Source organism: Bactrocera oleae, chromosome 5, assembly GCF_042242935.1.
Source record: "Bactrocera oleae isolate idBacOlea1 chromosome 5, idBacOlea1, whole genome shotgun sequence".
Lineage (NCBI taxonomy): Eukaryota > Metazoa > Arthropoda > Insecta > Diptera > Tephritidae > Bactrocera > Bactrocera oleae.
The window spans coordinates 35,764,445-35,789,172 of NC_091539.1; the positions used below are offsets into that span (position 1 = coordinate 35,764,445).

Here is a 24,728-nt window from a genome sequence, read left to right on the forward strand (position 1 = left end):
TTGGCGCACGATTTGGCACATGTACACACTTTCGCTCATATATATATATATATATACCTATATTTATCTGAATACCAGCTATGCATTTTTTGGGGTTTGGAGTTAAGAATGGCTTATTGATTGCCACAATAATAAAAGAGTGAATGAACGGAAAAGCAAAGAAACGCTAATAAAAGCTTTATGTCAGCGCAGACAAATAAGATAAATGCATATATATATATTATAATATACTATATACATGTGCATATGTACATATGTGTATTTACATAGTTACTCATAGCGTTATTTTGAAGCATGTTGTTGCTTTTCAAACGGTGTCAGCAAACTTTGGTCAGTGCGAACTGATAAGTATATTGTTTTTGTTTTTTGCAAAAATGCAAATTATTGACATATGATTAGGGGCGATGTGCTAACTGAACGTAGCATTACATATAATGCAGAAACATAAAATATATTTCAAAAGAAGGGAAAACTACAAAAATACATACTGATATTTTAAGTAAATTAGCGCCAACAAGCACAAAAGTAATAAAAAACAAGAAAAAAATTTAACTTCGGTTGCACCGCAGCTGCAATACCCTTCACAAATAGAAAAGTTTCCATACAAAAACTTGATTTTGATCAATCAGTCTAGGTGATAGCTAAGCATATGCTATAGTGTTCCGATCTCAACGATTTGCTCGAAGATTGTGCCGTTTCCTTGAACAATAATTTATGTCGAGTTTCGTAAAGAAATCTCGCCAAATAAAATTTTTTCCCATATAAGGACTTGATTTTGATCGAACCAGAGTGTATGGCATAGCTATGGTGCTCCGATATCGGCGGGTCCGCCAAATGGGTAGCTTTTTGGAGAGAAAATAACTTTTGCAAAATTTCTGATCGATATCTCAAAAACTGATGGACTAATCCCGCTGATTATTTATTACATATTTTATAGGTCTCCTACGTTTCCTTCTGGATGTTACAAACGGCAAACTTAATATACCCGATACAGGGTATAACAAACCACGATCTTATGAAACCAGTAGAGTTCTCCGGAAAGCGTGAGATGAGGCGCACTAAAACATGGTTTACAAGAGCGGACTAAGCAAATATTTAAGCGCATTTTTTCACATTTACACATTTATGCGCCGTTTGATTGTGTGTTTTTGTTATTATTTTTATGATTATTTTTCCATTGTGGAGTATTTAGTGTGTTGCTTGTTAAATTTCCTGTCTGTGAGTGACAAACAACAGGCTTAAGTACATACACATACATACATAAATTTGAGTCAAGTAAAGGGAAACGGCGTCTAAAGCGTTTGGCCAAGAGGCGAGTCGCCAGCATGTGATTATGGTAAAAGGGCGGCCGTGGAACTTATTGGTATACTGCTGCGGCATATCTACATACACATTGCTGTCATATTTGTTTGTGTTGAGCTTATATATATGCATACATATAGACGGTGTAATGGCAATTTCAAAATAGTTAATTACAAAGAAAAACGCCGCAAAGTATTTGTTATACAAAAACACATAAAAATTCCCCTGCCTTAGGCAATGAATGAACCAATAAATGTACATACGTATGTGCATACATATAAACTTCTGTGTCTACGCTTGTATGCATGTTTTGCGGTGTGTTCTCTCATATGTGTGTGAGTATGGTTGTGCGGCTTCATTAGACTTGGCTTAGAAGTTTGTCAATAAAGTAAACGACTTTTCGTCTTTGCGCATGCGCAGTGGAGCGCCTAGCACGGTGCACGTGTAAAGATACTGATATACAATATGTATATACACATATTTATATGTGGGTCTAACGACAGGTTATTGTTAATTTGTGCGTCACGTTTTTGACGCATTAGGTTCTTTCTTTAATGACATTTTCTAAGTAGTTTGACAGAGGTTCTAAAGAGTTTGTTATTAAGCAAAAAGCATAGAATATTTATAAGTTTTAAACAGCGATTTTCAAAAGTTTGTTAAAAAGCGAACAGAATAAAAAAATATATGTTTTTTAAAAACTTTATAGGGTCATGAAAAACAATAGCTGCATTCGATACGCCAAAACAAACCAAACGAACAACCATTTGCTTAGATCGGCATATATCAGCACAATAACATAGAGTTTGCTTAGGAAGAAATTATACTATTTTAAAGAGTTATTTGCATATTCGGTTTGGAATTTAACTGCATACATTGGTTGTTTCTTTTTTACGTGCATTTTTTGACAAGAGTGGAGTTGAAACATTGCGAACAGAGAAGTGGTGAATCGAACATTCTGCGAGCTTACTATTTTCATAATGATTGAAAAGTATAATTTAATTCAAAAAAGTTTTCTGTGTTTAAGCGCTGCAACTTTAAAAATTGTAAACAAGTTTACTTTGCTTCCCCTACTCTTATAATTATTCTCACATCCCGAATTTAATCAGCGAAATTTGCCACTGGAAAATTAAATATTTATTTCATTTGAGTATAAGCAATCGGCAGAGTGATAAGCAATCGGCATATTTGCACTTAACAACTAAAAATTTGGCAAGTACCTGTATTTTTTAGTGAATCTTATTTATTTTTGAAGAGTTGAAATGCGAAAATGCAGCTTTCTGGCATTAAAATATGTTTACAAATAGATTAAGTGGCAATTTGTAAGACTGCAAAAGGCAGCAATATCTTAAAGTATTAAAAATTTTAAGAGCCGTAATAAATATCATTGGCAACGCTGGGAAAAATTGTGTGGGAAAGTTTTGCGGGTGAATATAAAAATAAAAATGGTTTAAATAAAAGTATGCAATGCATAATAATTATATAGATAATTAAATTAAGCACATAATGATAATTATATAATAAGAAATATTAAAAAATATATAATATGATGTTAAAAATTATGTATGTAGAAAATGATATAACGAAAATACAAAACATTATGTAATGAACATGTAATAAAAATATTACAATTTTATATTCATAACGTATTTGAAAATGAGCTTTGTTACGTAAAACTTTATGGAATTAAGCCAAAAATATGGTTACTAAGTATGAAATTGAACAAAGAATAAATATTACAGATACTTAAATATAAAAATTATTAATAAATAATAATAATAATACCATCAATAAAGAACCATTAACTTATAAAAATATTAATAAAAATAAAATAATTATTATTTTTACAATAATACACTAGATAAATTTAATAATACAATTTTTTATTTAGTAATATATAATTTTAGAGGATATACTATCTCTTAAGAAATAAATAAATAAATTAAAAAAACTTAATATTTATAGGTAGTAAAATTTTCTTCCATTTTGAAATATACATACATATACATACAAGTAGTAAGTACATACATACACTTATGTATGCATAATACAATATTACATATATTATTTTGTATAGAAATTTCAAAACAACGGTATTTTTATAGCCTTGTACTCTTTTGATCATAATATTAAAAATTGAGGCATATAACAAATTAATGTTTTGTGTATACATATACGCATTCAAATAATCATTCAAAATGGCTGATTATATTCATTTCAAGCCAAAATAAAATAATAATAATAAATTTTAAGCACCAAAAATTAATCAACAAATATGCCAATGAATGAATTCCACAGAACTCAATTAGGATAGATTTTTAGTTAGAAACAAACATTTCGCTGAAATCTCTCTACAACAGTTACACACACCTTTGCACACCTACATTTACACACACAGATACAAGCATTTACGCTCAGTACAGATTTCGTGGCAAGTAGAATACTGCAAGCGATCAGCCATGAATTTCCAAATGTGTCTGTGAGTGTATACGTATGCTACTGAAGGCAATATGATCCTGAACGAGTCTCGATCCAGATTTGCTGCAATAGACGGAAACAAAATGGCTGAACGAAAAACCGACTGACTAACTGGCTCGCTGACGGCCTGGCCTGCCAAATAAGTGGTTAGGAGAATTTGAGCTGAGCAGATTGCTGAGAGGTGAGCGCACAAGCGAGTGGTTTAAAAGAAACAAACCGAACGAACATAAGAGACCAAGGCAAGACAACAGTCAAAAGTGACGACAACAATAACAACAACATTAAGCCAGCAATGGAAAACGGTGACCGCAGCAAAAAAGAAGAAAATGCAACGACTGCGGCTATGACGGAAGGTTAGCCTAAAAGGAAAGGTGATAGAAACGAAAAGAATATGGCATAAGGAGAAACAACGTAAATTATATGAGAGGAGCTAAAATTGTGAAAACAATGAAGTAGGAAAACTTAGATGAACGTAGACAAAGAATGTATAACATTATTAGAGGTTGGCAAAAAGGAAGATACCTTTCGAAAGGTAGATAGATACCGAGTTGAAGTAAGGATGCATAAAAGAGTGTTGAGGAGTTGTATACTTATGTATTGAAAATGGATTGTAATGTTTTGTAGTAAGAAAATATTATTATTAAAATAATTATTTCTAAATATAATCAAAAAAGCACTGAAGTAATTCTTAGTAAATAACACTCACCCGCTGCATTGCCGCCGCCAATAAACCCACAAATCAGCAGCAGACTGATAAGCAATTTTATCCAAAATATATCCGATTTGGGAAATGTGTTGTTGTTGATCAACAGCCACATTTTGATAATCCAGTTTTGTATAACTTGCCCGTGAAACGAAAATTTTCTAAATGCTTCGCTCTTTTTGGAATGCTTGACGAATCAAACTTCTAAAAGTTTTAATGAGTACACCAAAGCGCATGCGTTGCCGCACTTATGATGAAAGTACCGCTTTGAAGTCTTGTAATGATAAAATTTTTCATGAAACTCAAATATTTTCTTTTAAATTACACAAATTTTAAATACATATTTCTTTCGAATCGGTTGCTTATTTATGCTCAATAATAATTTGATTTTTATTTTATTTTTTTTTAACTCCACTTTAAGACACGAATTGTTAGCAGTGTAAGCTTCAAAAATTGTTTGAGATACTTTTTTTAATTTGTTTTCTTTTTGAACGAATTGATTTTTACAAAATTTTTGAGTTTTAATGTAAAAATTTGTTTTAGTACTTTAAATTGGAAAAGATATGCTATTATTTGAAAATCATTCAATTGCGCTTTGCTTTTTGACACTTTTCACTACAGATACATATCTATGTACATATATTTTGCCATATCAAAATTCAATAATACTTGCAAATTATCTGGGATATTATATTATCCTTCTAGTATCAAAAATGGTAGTGTATGCGTACACCGTGCACACTGCTTTACTCCAATATTTATTTTTCATTCCTTTAATTTGTTGCTTCCTACATTTACATGCCTATGCTTAGGCTTTCTTCACTTTACATCACCCACTTTTTAATTTTATTTCTTTTATACAGTCGTTTCCTTTATCTTACAACAATTTTCGTTCAATATTACTCGTTGATTTTCGGTAACATACTCGTTTTAGCCGATCTTCCGTTGTTTTCGTTTTTTATTTTTTGTTTTTCAAGTGCAGAATTAACCAAAGCTTGGTATCGTTTAACCGGATGAATTTAATTTTAATTAAATTCCAACGCGACCCATGAGACAAGCTCGAGCGGCTATTACATGGACGAACAACATTTTTGTTAGCAAGCGGCGACGACGGCGCTGATGCTTTCGCTATGCGCTGACGATGCTGTAATGCTAATGGAAGGTGCTGATGGTCGCCTGCAGCTGCATTTCACTCTCCGCTATAATGTACACAAACAAATTGTATATCTTGTACACGGATTTATTTGCAATTCTATGCAGTTTCACTAAATTCTTTTTATTTTTTTGCAATTTCAATTGTAAATTCACAAATTAGCTTTTGCTTTTTTAAACGCGTTAACACAAATCTGCTGCACTCGAAAATTGCATGCACATTTACTGTTTTGTTATTGCAGTACTACAATGCAGTGCAGTATTTGTTTGTTGTTGTTGTTTGAAATTGTATTTTTATTCAAACCGTCGCCATCATCAACTACAACCGTCCATCCGGCAAACGAACACAATAAACACTACTCACTTCGCGTCACAAACTATTATGAGCGCGCGGCGGCCAAGTCGAGCTCGTCAGGGTAAATTCAAGCTGCGCGCCACCACCAACATGAGCGTTGAGAGCGTGTGCGTAGCGCATGCAAGCGGCGGCACAAAGAGAGCACGTATGTATGTGCAGTGAGAGAAATGCTGTGGGCATTAAGAAAAATATAAAACAGAGTACAAATGAAACAGACACTTGAAATGTGGCTCAGCTCAGGCGGCATTGTTGTAGCCCGACGAGTCTCGTTTCAAAATGGCTGGCTCTTGAAATCCACACTAAGCTGTGGTGTGTGAGTAGGAACGGTTTGGTGTGTGCGAAAAATACAGAGTGCCATGAAGAAATTTAAATTGATTTATTAAGAAAATTTTACGCATTTTCACAATGATTTATTTACAGTGTAGAATGTACAGTAGTTTGGTGTGAGAGAAATGTAAGTTTTGTGACTTTGGAAATATAAAATATAATTCAAATTTTTGTGTTTAATAAATAAAGTAAAATTTAATTAAAAGGCGCAAATGAAGCTATGCTTTTCTGACACAAATTTTGCTTTGGAAATGTAAATTTTACGGCGTTTTAAATAAATTTTATTATTTTTGGATTTTAAAATTTTAGGAAATTGTCATTCGTATTTTATTTGCAAACATTTCTTGCTAGGCATTACCTAATCATTATTTATTCTCTCGTTTTGTTGTGAAAAGGTATATAAATATGTCATTTTGTATATCTAACGTACCAAAGCTTCCGTTTTTGATATAATTTTTTTCTTACAGGAACTGGTCTTTTTTATTTTATTAAGAAATACTAAACAAAATATTGATAAACTTAATAAACTATATAAATAATGTAGATTTACTTGAAATATATTTCTTTATCGCAAAAGTTTGCACATAAATTGTGGGAATGCGACAATTTTCACACTGAACATTAGAAATGCAACGACATTTGTGGTCTTGCGACAGGAAAAAATATCATATTTTGCAAGTAAGCACATATAAAGTATGGAAAAAATAATTTTAGATTAATATATCTCAGCAAACAAGGAACCGGGCAACCGTAGCTATTTTTGTGGTTAGATAAACAAATTATTACACGTTTTATGATTTAACATACAGAAAACAACTTAATACATTATATGAGGATATAAAATATATGTTTTTTATGTACACACGTGTCTATAAAAATGTATAAAAAACTCTTTTAAAATTTATTTGTATATACGTTGGAAAGAAAAAATTTCCTTGCTTAATAGTTTTTTGATTATTGTATAATAATTAATTGTAAAAAATATTTATTTTGGTACTATTTAGAATAAATAAATCATAAAGTTATTTACAATTAATCATATTCATTAATATTATTATATTTATAATTAGTATTCTAATAATATTGTCATTTATTAATATCTAGGATATTATTATTATGTATATTAATTCCTTTGCAGTAGAATTGATTTACTTATATATATAATGTTCGACGCCCTGTGTTCCAATGATACGTTTACAAATATATATATATGTGTATGTATAAGTATGTAGATAAATACAAATTAATGTTACTAAATCCTCATAAACTTATAGAGATATATATTTAGAAAAAGGTATCATTCAAATGAAATCTTAACACTCAAATATTTACTAAAGTCTGGCAACACTTCTGTCGATACTACATTCTCAATGAAAGATGGAAGTTGCAGCAAATCAACTTCTTAACAGTTTAGCACAGAAATTGACAATTATGTAATTTCAGAAATGAAAAACAATTATTATATGATATTTAATAAATTTAGTAATATTTATTAATTTAGTAATTAATTAAATAAAATTTTAATAACAACAGATTGAGTTTTCAATTAATGAGCATAGAAATCAACCTAATCCACAACAAATGAAGATTTAAGTCAAAACATTTCATTAATTTAATACTCCTCGAAAAACTACTTACAGAACATTGTCTCTATTGAAACTTAACCCAATAATTCTAGAAATATGCTAGTATGTAATGATTCAACACGTGGCTGCTTGTGATAAATTTGTTATCACAAGTATTATTTGATATTTAATGTAGATTCAACGGTTCCGGTCATGAAAAAGTAATCTTTTCAGCACAAATAGGGCTTGAATATCAGAATGTTGCTGTCGGTACGTACAGAGATTTTGAGATTCATATCGAATTAATGAATCTGGATTTTGATCGGTCAGTTTGAATAGCAGCTGAATAATTTATTTGGAGACTTCACCGTTGCATTGAGCAATAATTCGCGCATAATTTTGTGAAGATACCTTGTCAAATAAAAAAGTTTTCCATATAAGGGTTTGATTTTGGTCAATCATTTTGTATGGTAGCTATATGCTATAGTACCTCGATATCAATGATTTGTTTGTACCGTTGCCTTGAAAAATATTTTGTGAAGATATCTCGTCAAAGTTTCCCTATGAGGACTTGATTTTGTTCGTTCAGTTTGTGTGACAGCTATATGCTATAGTGGTCTGCTATCGGTGGTTCCGACAAATGAGCAGCTTCCTTTTATGGAAATGACGAGTGCAAATTTTCAGATCGATGTCCAAAAAAACGGTACAACTAGTTCTCGTGTATACAGACAGACGGAGATAGCAAAATTAACTAAGCTCATCATGTGCATCATTTATATATCTACTTTATAGGGTCTCTGACGTTCCCTTCTTTTTATGTCGGAAATAGTGCTATAATACTCAGCTTGAATTGATATTATAGACTTTGAATGATATTCTTACTAATGAAAAGACATTTGAAGTTCAAGCGACAAGTGTCACCAGTCATTGAGTTTGATAGGTGCTCAACTGGCAGTAGCTACGGCTACAAGGTCTTAGTGGAGAATTTAATCTGGTACTACGTCGAGCAGAAAGCCCTTGGATTTCAATTTAATCTGCTCGTTGGGTTTGTTCTTTGTGGAGATTCGTGGTGCCTGTGGCTTAAACCTAAATGCGGGAGGAACTGAAAAATTCAGTTCAATGTGGAGTCGCATGGCGGCCGGGTGCTATACCCACAGCATGGCAGAGGTTTTAGGTCGGCCTCGAACACGACCAAGGTGGAATATGTGTCCCTTCCACCTTACCAATATATATCCAAACAATGCTTGCAAATAGCTTGCATTGTTTAGAGCGCTGATCAACGCATTTTTTTGATCGGCTGTGTTTGGAAGCACCATGAGGTTAGGCTGTAGCCGGCAGGTACTCACAAAAAACACATCGAAATTTGTTCCTTTTTGAGTGTCACAAACTTCGTGGCTATTAAAAGAAAATATAGATTTTAATTATAAAATTTTAGAGGGTATGAGATGTACTTACATATGTATCTAAAATTGTGTCGAACCTGTAAGATATAATGTGCTTAAGTCAGAGAGCTGATTGTAACTTCTGGATATAAGACCGTTTTCACACACGAAGACTTTTCACGCTCATGGCTAATTTTTCAGTAATTCGCTTTGACAGAAATGTTCGATGTATGCTTTTATATGAGTAAGTTCACATTGAAGCGAAACGCAGCAAGGTGAAGCAAAATGTTGGGCAACTCTCAACTCTTTACGCTTTGCTAAGCAACAGCCACCATTTTTATTAGAGAGAGAAAGCAAAGTGTTCATTCTGGCATATCCTTGGCCAGATAAAGTATGAATTGTCAAGCAAAACGCGGTAATTTGTAAGTGAATGGGCCATCAAAGTCCGTGTCGTTTGTTCGTAACAGTTCGCTGCTACGCAATTCGGTGAAATAGAACTTGCAATAGAGGGGAACGAGTATCCTAATATGAAAAAACTTACGAAGCAATGTCCCAGAATCAAATAATAAAACCAGGGTCTAACAAATTACCGGATGAGCTCTACCTCTTCTGTCCCGACTATGGAGTCTAACAATGGATAGCAATCAAGCTTTTACATAAGTAAATGATTCACGTGAAATTTTATAATATTTTCTCGTGCTAATAATGGCAGCCACCTTAAGATCCAATCATTCATGCCAACGAGTTTTTCATTGAACATACTAGAAAATTGAAAAATATAGTTTACTTGATATAGTTTGCTCATAATGCTCATGTTAACACTTCAGAAGTATATGAGAAAACAATATATAGAAGGCGATGGAAAGGGTATACGGATATTAGGTGGTTTATGTTGTTCTATCTTGCTGAATAATTTTATGAATCTTCAAAATCGTGTAAGAGTAAAAGTAGTGAGTGCGCTGGGGTGTCGCCTTTTTATTTAAATTTTCAGTGTTTTTTCAAAAACTGTATACTAAGAGGAAGTAATTTTCTTTTCTTTTAATGCTTTGTCTTTTGCAAAGAAGCGTGGAGTTCAGTTCGATTTATCAAAACCTTGAAGGGTGGCGAAACGAACAAGCAACTGATATATGTAAAGGAGAAAGTGAAAGAATATCAAACTGTTATACCAACTGAGAGAGTTTTTTGCTAAATTCAACTGGATAACTTCATCGACCAAACAATTTTTAAGAGAAGATCGGGAAATGGTGAATCGAAAACGTCTCTAAATTTAAAAATTCAAAAATAAAAACAAGTATTATATATTTGATTTAGTTTTTATTTTATATGCATCTTTTTGCGCTTAGATTTCTTTCACCTCGACTTATTAGTATTAGATATTTAGGTTAAATTAATTATATTTATGTCGCATTCATTCAACTCGCTTATATACAAATGTTTACACAACGCGTAAAAAGCTAAATAAATATTTAAAAAAATATCAAACACTTTGAAAATTTTATTTTAAGCTTAAGCTTAAATTATTTAGAGTCGCCTATTAATTTAAAATAAATATTAAAATTTAAATATAATGTAATATGCATTAAATACATGGTGTAGATAAGTAACTATACCATAAGTAGTACGTATAATTGAGAATAGAAGGAATCATAAGGCAGCATTTATTTTTATATACATGAAGAGGCGTGTCATTTGCAGTGATTAGTCGTTTTACAAAAAAAATTATTATCTTAATATGTGAATGACAAAAAATTTTAAAATTTATGTAAAAAAAAAAAATAGGCTCTTAATCACTGCAAGCACGGTCCGCACATTTCCATCTTTTTTACATACAATACATACATTTAAATTCGCTAATTTTGATATGATAAACATCTTTTCAGCGAGTTTTTTACATCTATTTTGCATCATTATTTTAGTTAATAATAATATTTAAATCTCATTCTCACTAAGCATTTTTGTAAAATAATTAATTATAATAAGTTACATAATTGAATTATTTGCTAATTAAAATCTTCTTTAAACTATCTGCTCAATGCTCATCACTGCCTACCATTCACTTATAGAATTTAGAATTATAAAAAACTAGTTGCTTGACTTTTACATGGAACTAACTACAGGCTGTTTCGTATATATATGTATAGTTTTTTTTATTTTTTATTTTTTCTAATTACATCAGTGATTTGCGCTTTATCTGCCACAAGCATACAATGCATACTTTTGAGTAGTTACTCTAAGTTTATTTAACATTTTAATAAATAATTTTTATTATATTTATAGCATTTTCTCGTAGCAGCTAAAACCCTAGGATTGACGCCCATACTTTTATTATATATTTATTTTATTTTTATTTTTATTTTTTCATTGACTTGACAAGGATTTGACGCATTTTTTTTATTTCATAGATAATTAACGCTAATAATCACAATACGTTAAGAATTCAACTTTCATTGGTTCGTCTCTCGAACTAAGATCCTGGATCTTTTCTTCTATAAAATTTAAAATTTTTTCTGATATGAGTATACGACGATAATTTCATTGTTTATTGCTGCTATTATGATAAAGGAGGTGTGTGAATGTATGGTATCTATTTTTTATTAAATTTTTGTGTTAGTTCATTTTTTGTTTGTTTAATTTTATAGGTTTAGTAATTCTATTTAATATTTTTTATAATTAACTCCGGAATTTTTGTTATATATTTACAACTTTTATATATTTATCTAATTTTTTTAAATTTTTTTTAAATTAAAGTCTTTGAATGATTATATTATTTAATTTTTTTCTTGTTATTTGATTTACTATTTCAATTAATTGACTTTATTTTGTATTATTTAATATACATTTAATTTATTGTAATCAGGGTTGCAAATAATGCACTAAAATAATTGAACTAAATATTTATTCCCAAGTATATCACTAAGAATTAAAAAAAAAAGGAATTGTGGAAATTAAAAAAGGTTTAAAATAAATTTTTTAATTAATTAAATTTTGATCTCAAACGTCTTAGATTAAAAATTAAAAATCTAATTTTTAATAGCAACATCGGGAATAATAAATAAAAATTTAATTTTTAACCCAAAGTTTTTGAATTAAAAAATTCTCAACCTTGTAATACATATTTTATTTAATTAGTTTTTTTCGTAATTATTTTGTGTTTCTTTATTTACATTTTTACTTTTGATTATATATTTTTATTTATTTATTTTGTTTCATTATAGTTAATTTAATTTAATTTAATTTATTTTTACTTTGAATTATATAATTGTTTTTAAAAAATAAAAAACTCTATTATTATTTTAATGTTATTTACTTTTACAATTAATTTAATAATATTTAATTTATTCTGATAATTTATCAATATTTATTTAACTAATATCGTATTTTTATACTTTTCATTTATATTTTAAATTTTTTATTATAATTTTATATACGTTTTTTTAAATTTAATTTTATATTGTTTGCAATCTTTTTTATTTTTTTTTAAATTTTTTTAAAGTTATTTTATTTGTTTATTATTCAATTTTATTTGACTTTAATTTATTTTATTAATCATATTTTTTAATTAATCGAAATTATTTTAAAATATTTATTTTGGTTATTAAGTCGAAATTTTTTTCTTTCATTTTTAATATTTTTAAATTAATTTATTAATAATATTTTAATTCTTTGTTTATTATTTTTGTTATATCTAATTTATAATACAATTTTAACATATTTTTAAATTTTTTAATTTTATTAAATTTATTTTTATTCCAAAAACTTCAATTATTATATATTTTACTTCAAATTTTCCACACACCCCCCGTTGTTCTAACATTCAATGTAGGTATTTTCGTAATTTTATGGTTAAAACTTTACAACTTTCACTAATTGACTAAAATCTCTGCTTGCTCTATCAGTTAGTAGCGATTTACAATGTTTTTACGTTTACAATTAAAAATTTACACTACAGATACACTAATGATATGGGCGGGCAGTCACTCACAGTTAGCTGACCCGTAAATAGTCTTAAATACATACTCGTTAGATATACATATATGCATATAGTGGCACATACATACATATGTGTAGACATACATACATAAATACTTATGGGCGTGTGCGTAGCATTGACATTTAAGGACGCGTGGTTTTGACTGCGACTGCGGCAGCATCTATGGTTTTCTCTGCGGCGGCGATTGTGTAGCGTGCGTGAATAAAGTACAAGGTGCTTCAAATTGTATACAGAGTGCTGCTGTGTACGTGCATAAAAGGTGCCGTTAGTGGCGCTAGCGCCTACGCTTTCTTTTAGACATGCGTAGCCAGTGCGCCTTGTTTGGCACTGCCGTTCGACGGTAGGATAAATTGACCGGAGGGACTTTGCGCCACCGCCACAGACACCGGCGCCGTTGTTGTTACCGGTGTGGCTGTGGTGAGGGGTACGCCCTGTGTAAGCGGTGTCATGGCCGCAAGCGTATTACTGCTGGCGGTTAAATTTGAACTGCTACCGCTAATACTGCCGCCGCCACCATTGCTGTTGCCGCCCGTCATGCCGATGCCACCCGTGACCGCGCTGAAATTCTTCAACGCATTCACACCGATGCCGCCGTTCATGTTCATATGCTGTTGGCTGGGGTGGTGATGATGGCGTTGATAGGGTGGTGGCGCAGGTGTGGCGGCGGGGTTGGCCGTGCTTGGTGGTGGCAACGGCGGGAGTAGTGATGAGTTCGAGCGCAGATAGGGGTTGCCGTAGATGGCGCTAAAACGGCTATCTATTCCGTTCTGCAGTAGTGACTGGCCGGCTGGAAGTATACGTATGTTATTAAACTGAAGGCAACTACATTGCTCTATCTAAACTTACCAAGGAATCCATTACCCATTTGAGCGGTGCTCTGTTGTGGCTGTTGCTGCATATCGTTGCGATTCCGTGGCAAGCTCAGATTGCCGGTAGTTGTAACGGGGTTTGTGTAGTGCGGCAAGGTGGCCGAGTTGATTGTGCTGGTTTGAGATTTGTTGACGTTATTAGCGACACCAGCGCCGGGCTTGCCACCCTCGGTAGGTGCGCTATAGTCAAGCGCGTATTCAAAGTAGGGCGCATAACCGTTGACCGTCTCTTTGTAGTCCTGATTCTTCAAATTCTTAATATGACATTGACGGCTGTAACTGAAGTCGCCGGAAAATCTGTGAATAGTTTAAGAAAAACGAATTGTTGAAATATGCAATAGTTTAAACAGCCCTGCGGCTCACCTGTCGTCCAATTTCACTGGGCCAGCCAGTGGCACACCCAATGTGGCGCCCTTCATTTGGACATCTGGCATTGGAGCTTGTGTAAGATTGATGGCTAAACCGTCGCTACCTGCCTCCGAGTAATCTACATCGTAGGCTTTGGCGCGTAGTTCGTGCTTTAGACCGGACAGTTTATCGCCACCACGTGACGCCTCTGGTATGACATCCGCTGGTATGGGCTTTTTGTTATTGCGCTTCATATAGACAATCACCAACATCACAATCATGATGACAATAGCAACCGAAGAGAGTGAACCCATAACAACAAGCAGTATAGGCACCGAACCCGCTAGAAGAGCAAAATTGAAAGCTGTTATTAAGAACTTTAAGACTATATGTATAAGTAAAGTAAGTTCAACATACGCTCTGGTTTCAAATTGATCAACAACGAATCGCTGCCATATGAATTTTTCACCGTACAATTGTAGCGTCCAAAGTGACTGGAACGGCTTTCTTTAATAATGAGCGCTGCACGCACACCCTCTGGTAAATGTTGCTCTTCGAATATATAAATATCCGGATCGGCGGTACTCATATTAATAAGCTTGTCGTCGAAGGACCATAAAATCTGTTCGGCTTTAGGCACACTAAATGCCACACAATCGATTTTCGTACGACTTCCCACCGCACCAAATTGCACCTTATGTGAGGTAATAATAGGTGCACGCTTAACGTAAATTGTGGCCTCAGCACCGATCTCTGGAAAACCGGTTACTATAGCCTTGCAGTAATAACGGCCTGCGGTCTCGGTGCTCACCTTCAGCATGAGATTTGCTGTGTTGCCCACGACCTGGTGTGAAAAATGTTGAAAAAGTCATTAGTTAGTTGAAGGTAGCATATATAGAGGGGTCTTCAGAGGGATCATACTTACTTTGTCTGTGTTTTCGTTAATCCATTCAATTTCAGGCGTCGGATTGCCGTCGACGTCACAAAGTAAATTCGCGTTCGTGCCTAAATCTGCTTCAACGGAGATGGGACGCTGTTTGAAGACGGGTGCATCTAAAAGAGATAAATTATTTAAGATTTCTGTTTATTAAAAATTAAAGAGGCTTTATTCTAATGAAGCGGAGAGGGAAATGTTAAGCCCCACGGGACATTGTGAACATGAATTTATTGGCCGAAACTTTGATTAAAAGTCCAGGTGTCAAGTTACCTAAAAGACTGTAAGGTATTTCCTGTCTAATGACAAATTTAAGCAATAATACATGAAATTTTCGTTTCGGCATTGTGACTAGTCTTTTCGTGGACTGAGATCTATGCGAATGCCAAATAGAAATATTCCATCCACATTTTAACGAAGATTATCTTACAAAGTTTAGCTGAAGAGGAACAACATGGAACTCTAAAGTATCGAAAATTTTAATACAAACTTGTTTTTTAAATACTATTTTGACCTAATTTGTACTAATCGTCTTACCATAAGAGAGCACTAAGACCTCTAGTAGATAAAAAAAAGTTTTTACACACTCTCTCTCTCTCTTTTACTTTTAATTTGTAAAAAAAAGTTGTGAGATAATTGTAATACTTACAGCTGATATCCAAAGTTTCAGTCTCTTCACTCTTGCCCACCGCATTGACAACCTCACATTTGACCAAAGCTTCGTGATGCTGTCGGGTTACATTGTGTATGATCTGTACAAAAGATTTTTACTATAAGCTCATTATAAAGCTTAGCACAAATGAGAGCTCACCATTTTCGTTGTATAATCACCAGTGACCAATTCTTCATTTATAAACCAACGATAGCTTTGCGCTGGTGGATTTGCATCCGCTTGGCAGGATAATATAACCTCGGAGCCTTCAAGTATGCGACCGCCAGCCAAGGCACCGCTAATAACGGAGACCACCACTTTCGGCGCATATTTGACCTGAGCGATATGAATATTAATATATTTATTACATAATATATTTTTAAAATAAATTGTTACGAATGACTCACCTCTATTAGTATTTTGGCAGCGCGATAAGTGCGATCCGCCGTGTTCTGCGCTTGGCAAGTAAATGTCGTGTTGTGGTGCTCTTTCTTGGGCACGAGTTTCAAAATCGACTTTGCCGTTATGCGACGCGAATCCGATAACGGCTCCTTCACGTATTCGATGCCTTTGGTGAGCACGTTGCCGAGGCCGTCAATCCAAGTAATCTGAAGGCGTAGAAACATTTTTTTTGGTGAATTGATAAAATTTTAGATTTAGTGAACGAAGAGATAAGGCAAAAAATTAACTGTCGAATTTAAATATTTTTGATAAGGCAGTTCCGCACTGCATTATCTCCAGTACATGAAATTGCTGCGGTTCTAAAACCTGCTACAGTGGAGAGAGCGCCCTCTATACTAGCACTCAAACTGTGCACCACTGGCATTGCAACTACTTTTGAAAGCGCACGTCAGCTGTTGCGTGCTTTCAATTCAACTGAGTAATAAATTCGGGCGGATGCGTGCACAAGCAATAAAGTGAGAGTTTTTGGTGTTTTAAACTAATCACAATTGTTTAATGTTGTGCTTTATAGTGTTTAAAGTGCTAACGCAGTTGCGAACAACATTTGGCTGTAAGAAAAATGTCTACCACTCACCTCAGCCGCTGGCTTGCCACCAGCCGACACACACTCCAGCTCGATCTCGCGGTCTTCCGTTGTAAATATAACCTCACCCTGTGTGATTTTCGGCGCTTCCGGCGGCACCAGTACTGTCAATTCGGCAAAGCGCGAACGTATGCCCGCCTCACCCGCCGGGCCGGGTCCCACTTGGCACTGATATTTGGCGTCATCGTCCAGCATCACCGGATAGATATCTAGCGAAAAGTCACCCTCCTCATCGCTACCCACCATCGAGTAGCGTTCGAAGCCGCTCAAATTGCGATGCTGCCCCAGGCCAAAATCATCTTTCGTCCATTGTAATGCACCCATTTTGCCCATCACCCGACAGGGCAGCGTAACACGTGAACCCACAACAGCGGTTTGATCCTGCGGCTCCATGGCGAAGCGTTGACCCTCGGTTGGTGATTTCTCATCATTACTATGATGGCTGTTGGAACTTTTACGCGACTTTGGTTTGGCTTCTGCGGAGTGCCAGTGTGCGCTGAGCAACAACAATGACATTAGTAGTATGCTGAAAAAGCTGGGGCGCGTTACTGTGCAACACCAGTGTGCGGTGTGTGGAATGTGTTTGTGGTGGCATTGATAGTTATGCGGATGTGTTCGCTGACTGGTTGTACATTTACAGTTGCTGTCTTTGTTCTTTATGTTGTTGTTATCGCTCCTGCTGTCAAGAGTGCTGCGTGGCCGTGACGTAAGTGCAAAATATGGGCGCTTTATTGATATGGACATTTTCGTTATATAGTTATTATTGTTGTAGTTGTTGCAGACGCCGAAGCAAATAATATCGTTGGTGCCGCTACTTTTGTTTCGCGTTGCAATAACACGCGTTTTCGTTGATATTTCTTGTGTAGGCCCGTACACAAAACGTGTCAGGATGCGAGAGCCTGCAATTGGATAATAATAAAAATTGTAAACATGAGTGCCGATAAATACATACATATGTATAACTGTATATATTCATATACATATATATATATATATATCTTTATAGCATATGCATGCCAGTGTTCAGCACATATGACACTTTTGTGTTGCAAATTGTTCCATCTGAACGCCATACTTTCCTTTGCTTTAATGGCATTTTCATACTAAATGGCCAAAGAGCAAAAATATGGACATTGGCAGCAACGTAAAGAGCTCCAAGCCACCTCTGTAGAGAAGTTATGGAACTTTTATAATAATCATAACTATGAATGTATGAGCGGTATTCGAGAAGGAGTAAACATATAATGTTGCATTGTTGCGCATGTGCATAAAACGCAATATTTATGCGATGATTGCAATTCGCTTGTGAAAATATTTGCATGTGTGGAATAAAAAATAAATAATGCGATACTAAAGAGTGCACTATTTTAACGCCCCCGTTATAAACGATATTGTGAAATGTGCAAATGTGGATAAAAAACAAAGGAGAAAATTTTAATATTGCAAATATTAAAGGAAAAAACATGTGATTGACATTGAAAGAAAGGAAAAAGATTTAGGATATAAAATAATATAAGATTAATTTTTTAAAGGTAAGACGGTTAGAAAAAAATAAATTAATTAAAACTATGTCGTGATAATATATAATTATATGTAATTAAAAATTTTGACAACTTTTAGTACAAAGGAAAAACATAAAAAGTGGCTCGATATAATGCTAATACCTATTCAACAATGCATTATATAAAAGTAATACATATTATTTATGAAAAAATCCAAATAAGTTACAGAGAAAGTAAATAAAATAGTCTTCCAAATAAGTGAAAAATGTGTGCAAAAAATTTCGGAACAAAATTTAAAAAAATATCAAAATCTGCCATTTAGATGTAACTCGGTGATATTGAAAAATAAATGTTTGCAAATATTATAAATAAATAAATTGGTGAAAATAAAAAATTATAAATCTATGGTGAACATAAATAAAGTAAATATTGTGTGAAATAAAAACAAGTGAATAATAAAAACTGAACTTATAAACAATAAAACCAGTAAAAATAAAATAAATGTATAATTAAAATTAAAAAAAATTAGAAATGGAAGTGATAAATAAAATGTTAAATTAATCAGTGAAAAAACTAAAAAAATATACCTATTTGTATTAATATATAAATATTAATGTGTATATATATACATTATATTATAGAAAAATTTATATAGGAAAATGAAAATTAATGATGCAAATAATTTTTGAAAATGAAAAACCAGAAAAAACGTTAGCTTCGGTTGCACCGAAATTATAATACTTTTCAAAAAAAATATTCCCTACAAGAACTTAGATCTGTCAGGTTGTATGCAAGAACAATTTCTTCGGAGATTACATCATTGGACATTACAGGGACCAATTGTTTTTTAGTAGGACCTTAGCTTTTATATTTGAACCGTCGACGAGCTATACATTTCCTAGCGTCTTCATATTACACAATCATCATCACACACGATATTTTATATAGCTATGTACATTATCTATAAACCCTCCTATCTAGCTAACTAATGGGCAAACAAGTTCAACATATTTTCTTTTAAACCATTACCTTGGCGGAATGTGCATAAAATACGATTACATTTGCGATTAAGATTTTTATGAGCAACGTAACCTGAGTAATTTTTATACTTTATACGAAATTATAAGGAAAAACATTAAGGTTTATAGCGCGAATGGCATTGTGAGGCAACACTGCAAGGTAGCTCGAGTAGTTGTTGGCGTCCAGGCAGACTGGCGGTTTTGCTATTTAAGCGTGGACATGCGTGGGCGTATAAATACATGTTTACAAGCGCTATATATAATAACTGTATAACTGTATATCTCATATATCTGTGCATGTACGTATGTGTGTATATGCGCGCCTTACGGCTATCCACCACGTTGAGCGCGCATTAACCGAAAAGCAATATAAAGGATCGCAATATCTTACTGTGTAATTATATGTATGAGTATATGTATGTGTAAGTAAATGCGCGCAAGACTTTAAAATATTACATATACATATGTGTGTATGTATTCACCCACGTAACAGCTACTTACTCACATTTATGTACGTGGGTGTTTATACAAATACGTAAGTGTGTGTAGGTGAATTCGCTTGCTTGCATGTGTGTGCGTGAGTGTCAGGCGAATTATCCAAATGCAATGAAACGCTGTTGCGGTAATGGATTCTTTTGTGGCAACTGAAATGCAATGTTGCTGCAGTTCTCTTTAGTTACATACCGTTACATTTTTGTGTTTAATTTTAATTTTTTGTTGTTGTTGGTAATTTTTTCATGCAGCTCACTCAACACAATAATGATTTTTCCATAAAATGGAATTAACTGTAAACACACATATGCGCCCACTAATTCATTTTATATTCCTAGCTTGCATGCGCGCACGTGTGTGTATGCGTGCGTGTGTGTTGCATGCATGCAAGTGTGCACGCGTGGCTGAGTATTAAATGGATTTCCGTTTTGTGCAGCGTGAACGCATACAAAGTGAGAAAAATAAATAGAAAAGTACCGTGAAAGTATAGAAGTGTAATCACAACAAGGCTGCCGCCTACTGCCTGCCTGGCTTTCCACCGATTTTGTAAATACAAGTTGGTTTTTTAGGCTGACGTGTTTATTTTTCGTATTTTCTTCTTCTGCTCGAGCTTCCACATTTTGGCTTGCAGTTTTTCAGTAATTTTCCAAAGCTGATGTAATTTTAGTAAGCGCTTGGCAATGATGGCGTCAGCGGTGTGGCAGTGCGGCGGTGTAACGGCGTGTCATTGTGTCAGTCAGCTAGGCTGTAAATTTGTTACGCTAACCCACACAAATGTACTTGTTTTCAGGGTCACGGCGCACATTGCAGTGCCTCATTTTGTTATAGACCTATATATACATACGTATATGTATCATGTATGTGGTCTTTATATGCACATCATATATACTTTTGCTTTTGACTTTTGGCTTGGCGCCCAGTCGTGTTGTCGCCTTGTCGTCCTGCCGCACTATGTTGCATGTTGTGCGGTGGCTGAGTTAGCGAAGTTTTGTAGGTCAAGTTTGTACACACACACACGCATATACACGTACATTTATATATAGACAGTCGAGGCATTTCAAATTTCAATGCGCTCATATACATTAACTCACACAAAAAAAATGTTAAGTGTGTGTGTGTATTTGCTCGCCTACTTTTTACTTGCACTGTCGACAGTAGTTAATGAAAGTGCACCAACAAACACCAAGCTAACCACAATCATGTTATTTACTTGCTATTACTTGCTGTAGATGCACAGTTATATATTATATATAACTATATATAAGCATTTGTGTGTGTTGACGCGCCAATGCATCCTGTTAAAAACAGCCAGCTTAATGCCAATTTAAATTCAACTCGAATGAATGCTTTAAAAAATGTTAACCATTTGAGACTATTCGGGGGCTAATCGGCCCATTTTGTTTGCTTGCAAGCTGAAAATTTAAAATGCGTCTTTATTATTTGTATTCACATAAAATATGAATAGAGGCGAACGGTGTGTGAGCGGGTTTCGTATGTTGAATATCTTTGTAATCAGATGGCCTTGGGAACTTTGAATTACTTAATGCCAGTGATTATTTGATTTTCTTTTCTATTTTTAATGAGTTAATTCTCGCTGAATTTAGAGAGTGTTTTTTAAATTTTTTAGTTACTTAAGTAAATATATGTTATTGTAGGAGGAATAGTCGGTTCCCACAATGAGCTTCGCATATGGAATTCCAGTCGTGAGGAGAAATGTTCTATTGTTTTACAAGAGGAAGAATCTTATGATTCTTTTACATTAATTTTTCACAGAAGAATGAGTTAGGTTGTTTACAATAACAATTTTCTGTGAAACTGAAGTATCTTTCAGCCAAATCTAGATTTAGTTTGAATAGGAGTTTTTCGGACAACTATAGAACATAGCTGTCATACAAACAGACCGATCGAAATCAAGTCCTTGTATGGAAAACTTTTTTATTTGACAAGATATTGTCACATAATTCGGCACATATTATAAACTCGGATTTCGCTAGAATCTGCGAAATTTTTGAATCGGTTAACTATAGCATATAGTTGTCATATAAACTGACCGATCAAAATCAAAAAAAGATATATTTTATTCACCCTTTTATGGAATGCAAATGCAGCTGGGAATGGTACTCCACCTGCGAATTTTAAAAATCCGATTTTTGATCCGGCACATAATTTCGGAGATATGAGTGTATATGTAGCTTAGAGTAATCGGGGAGGAACACTTATCTGAAACAGTTAGACCGTGCAGCTTGAAACTTTCACACGATCTTCTTAGATATATTTGTAGATAATGATAAAGGGGAAATCAAAAATCAAATTATTGACTAGTTCTTTGATCATTTCCTGTTTTCATTTATTTTAATAGTACACTTGTTTGATTTTCAGCTTTTAAGCAGAAAACTCTTTTTTGGAGGTTTAAGGTTACTTTGATATGAAGGGATAGCTTTTTTATATTGTGAAAATCGTTTTGTCGATTTTTGTTCGAAATTAAAGTTCTTGGCAATTTGACTAATTAAGTTAAGTTTTCCATTTTATAATGACTCATATTAAATTGCTTTCCTTAACAAAATTCATAATATTTTCCTTAATTAGTCTGACATCTGTGAAAACACATACGTGCTAACTACCTTACAAGCATGCGGGTGTACACACATACATATATATAGCTGAGATTGCATGAGTGAACGCCTAAAATTCGACAACACGTGCGAGAGTTACCTAATTTGCAGAAAGAATATTAAACATAGGTATAAACTCTTAAGCTCAAGCTATAAGCTTCTAGCTAATATCTACTTGTCATATATCATAGGAAGGCACATATGTAGCTCGTATATATATATATACATATATATGTATTAAAACATTTCAAAATGTCTGTCTAGTTTGAAATTGCTATAATGAAAAATGCTTAAAAGGGTTGGAATAACTTGAAAGGTTAAGCTTCCTTAAGAAAATGTATTCTTACTCAATCATAAGTAGATCGATAGACTTACGTATATAGCAAAATGCAGGTGTTATTTTTATGTGGCTTTCTATTCTGATGCCATTATCAAAAAATCTAGAATTCAACAAAGCTGCTATATTAAAGAAATAATTGAAATCATTTAAATCGTAAATTTAAAATTCTCAAAAGTCACTACTATGGTAATATTTAAGAATTTAATTTCACCATGCTGCACGTGTATATAATTTTTTTGGTTTGGTTTACGTTGCTAAAATTTATTTTAGGGCTTCTGCATTTGTAAATAATCCGCTCTGCTAAACTTTCCACCACATAGACACGCAGTTGAACTCACACAAATAACACAAACACACATACACGTATATATTAGAAATTTGACTGATCTGCGTCTGCTGGAGAAGTATTTTCTAAAAATGTGTGATTTCGTTATAAAAATTTTCATTTCCTTTTTAAGGTTGAGTCTAAAATTGAGTCTTAGACACCCAACTCCGCTACATACACATACGCACTGAATTTCTTTACAGAAACAGATTTGTAACTACGAGCGTAAATTGAGGACAGATGAAAAATATTTCTTGTGGATAAGTAGTACTTACACAAGCACAAATATAGTGTATATGTATTATGTGTAATATAAACATATATTTGTATATGCTTTTATTTCCACTTCTATTGTATATGTCATCGCAATTTTGTCAGGTGACACAATAAATCATAAGAATATATAGGAGGTGAAAGATATTCTAAACGTCGTCTCTTCTTATGTGCATTTTAGTATTTTATGTGTAATCATAATTTTGTCAAAACCATCGTTAAATTGTAAATTTTTCGACTAATCGATAAATCGATTTTCACGTAATTAATTGATCTATAAGCCATTCATCTCTACATGTGCCAGTGGACCTTTCCCTAATTGTAACATTAATAAAGTAATTTAATTTTTATACATTTATTATTTATTCGGCCTTGTATGTTATCAAAAGGAGGTCCGGAAAGTATCATCTTTCCAAATAGCTGATGAGTTCTAACATATAGAATCCATGTTTTTTGGTTAACATCCTCAAGTGAACCCAGATCCACTGACAGTATTATTACTAATAGTTGAATTTATAAATGAATTGAAAATCATGCTAATCGGATTAACAATCGTTCTTTCTTCACCCATTTTGAACCGGAAATATATTTCGATAAATTATGTAACTTTCAGTATTTACTTTGCCCACTCTCTCTCTCTCCCTCTCTTTTTCCACTTTCTCATTTCTAACACTCCCTAAAACTTGTCGACAGACAAAATGCGCTAGGTCATTGAGCCAATCCTTTTTTGTCATTACTCTTGACCGTCTCGCAATTTTTCGCAATTTCCTCCTCTCATTGCTTTAAGGGCCGAAGGTCTGCATCAACTCCTATGTACGCGTCAAGGCGGGTCAAAAGCATTTCAGCGGTAACTAACAGCAGGCGATAGTGGCTTGTCGCTTGTTGCTTCTTCTATTTTTTCAAAGCTTTTTTTCACTTCGTGAAATAGTATAATTTTATTCGGTCACAGCATATACTGGCTGCTTTAGCCAGTGACCGAGTAAGTGTTCTACGCTTGGTCACAGAAATGGAGCGTTCTTACTAACCAGCTTTGTGGTCTACTAAGCTGTAAATTTTCACTCGTCT

At 33.4% G+C, this 24,728-nt stretch overlaps 2 protein-coding genes across 2 annotated transcripts in view; both read right to left on the bottom strand.

The window, feature by feature from the left end:
• Positions 1-6,164, bottom strand: part of N (neurogenic locus Notch protein) — a 141,684-nt gene extending 135,520 nt beyond the window's left edge. Inside the window, exon 1 of the mRNA XM_014232084.3 lies at positions 4,484-6,164. Coding sequence (XP_014087559.2) covers positions 4,484-4,595 — 112 coding nt within the window. The 5' untranslated portion in view covers positions 4,596-6,164. The remainder of the gene's footprint in view (positions 1-4,483) is intronic.
• Positions 6,165-12,862: 6,698 nt separating this feature from the next.
• Positions 12,863-24,728, bottom strand: part of kirre (kin of irre) — a 71,472-nt gene continuing 59,606 nt past the window's right edge. Inside the window, exons 3-11 of the mRNA XM_014232078.3 lie at positions 17,092-17,999; positions 16,463-16,663; positions 16,215-16,391; positions 16,053-16,155; positions 15,395-15,522; positions 14,887-15,313; positions 14,485-14,812; positions 14,099-14,418; positions 12,863-14,039 (exon numbers count right to left, since the gene is read on the bottom strand). Coding sequence (XP_014087553.2) covers positions 13,546-14,039; positions 14,099-14,418; positions 14,485-14,812; positions 14,887-15,313; positions 15,395-15,522; positions 16,053-16,155; positions 16,215-16,391; positions 16,463-16,663; positions 17,092-17,844 — 2,931 coding nt within the window. The 5' untranslated portion in view covers positions 17,845-17,999 and the 3' untranslated portion in view covers positions 12,863-13,545. The remainder of the gene's footprint in view (positions 14,040-14,098; positions 14,419-14,484; positions 14,813-14,886; positions 15,314-15,394; positions 15,523-16,052; positions 16,156-16,214; positions 16,392-16,462; positions 16,664-17,091; positions 18,000-24,728) is intronic.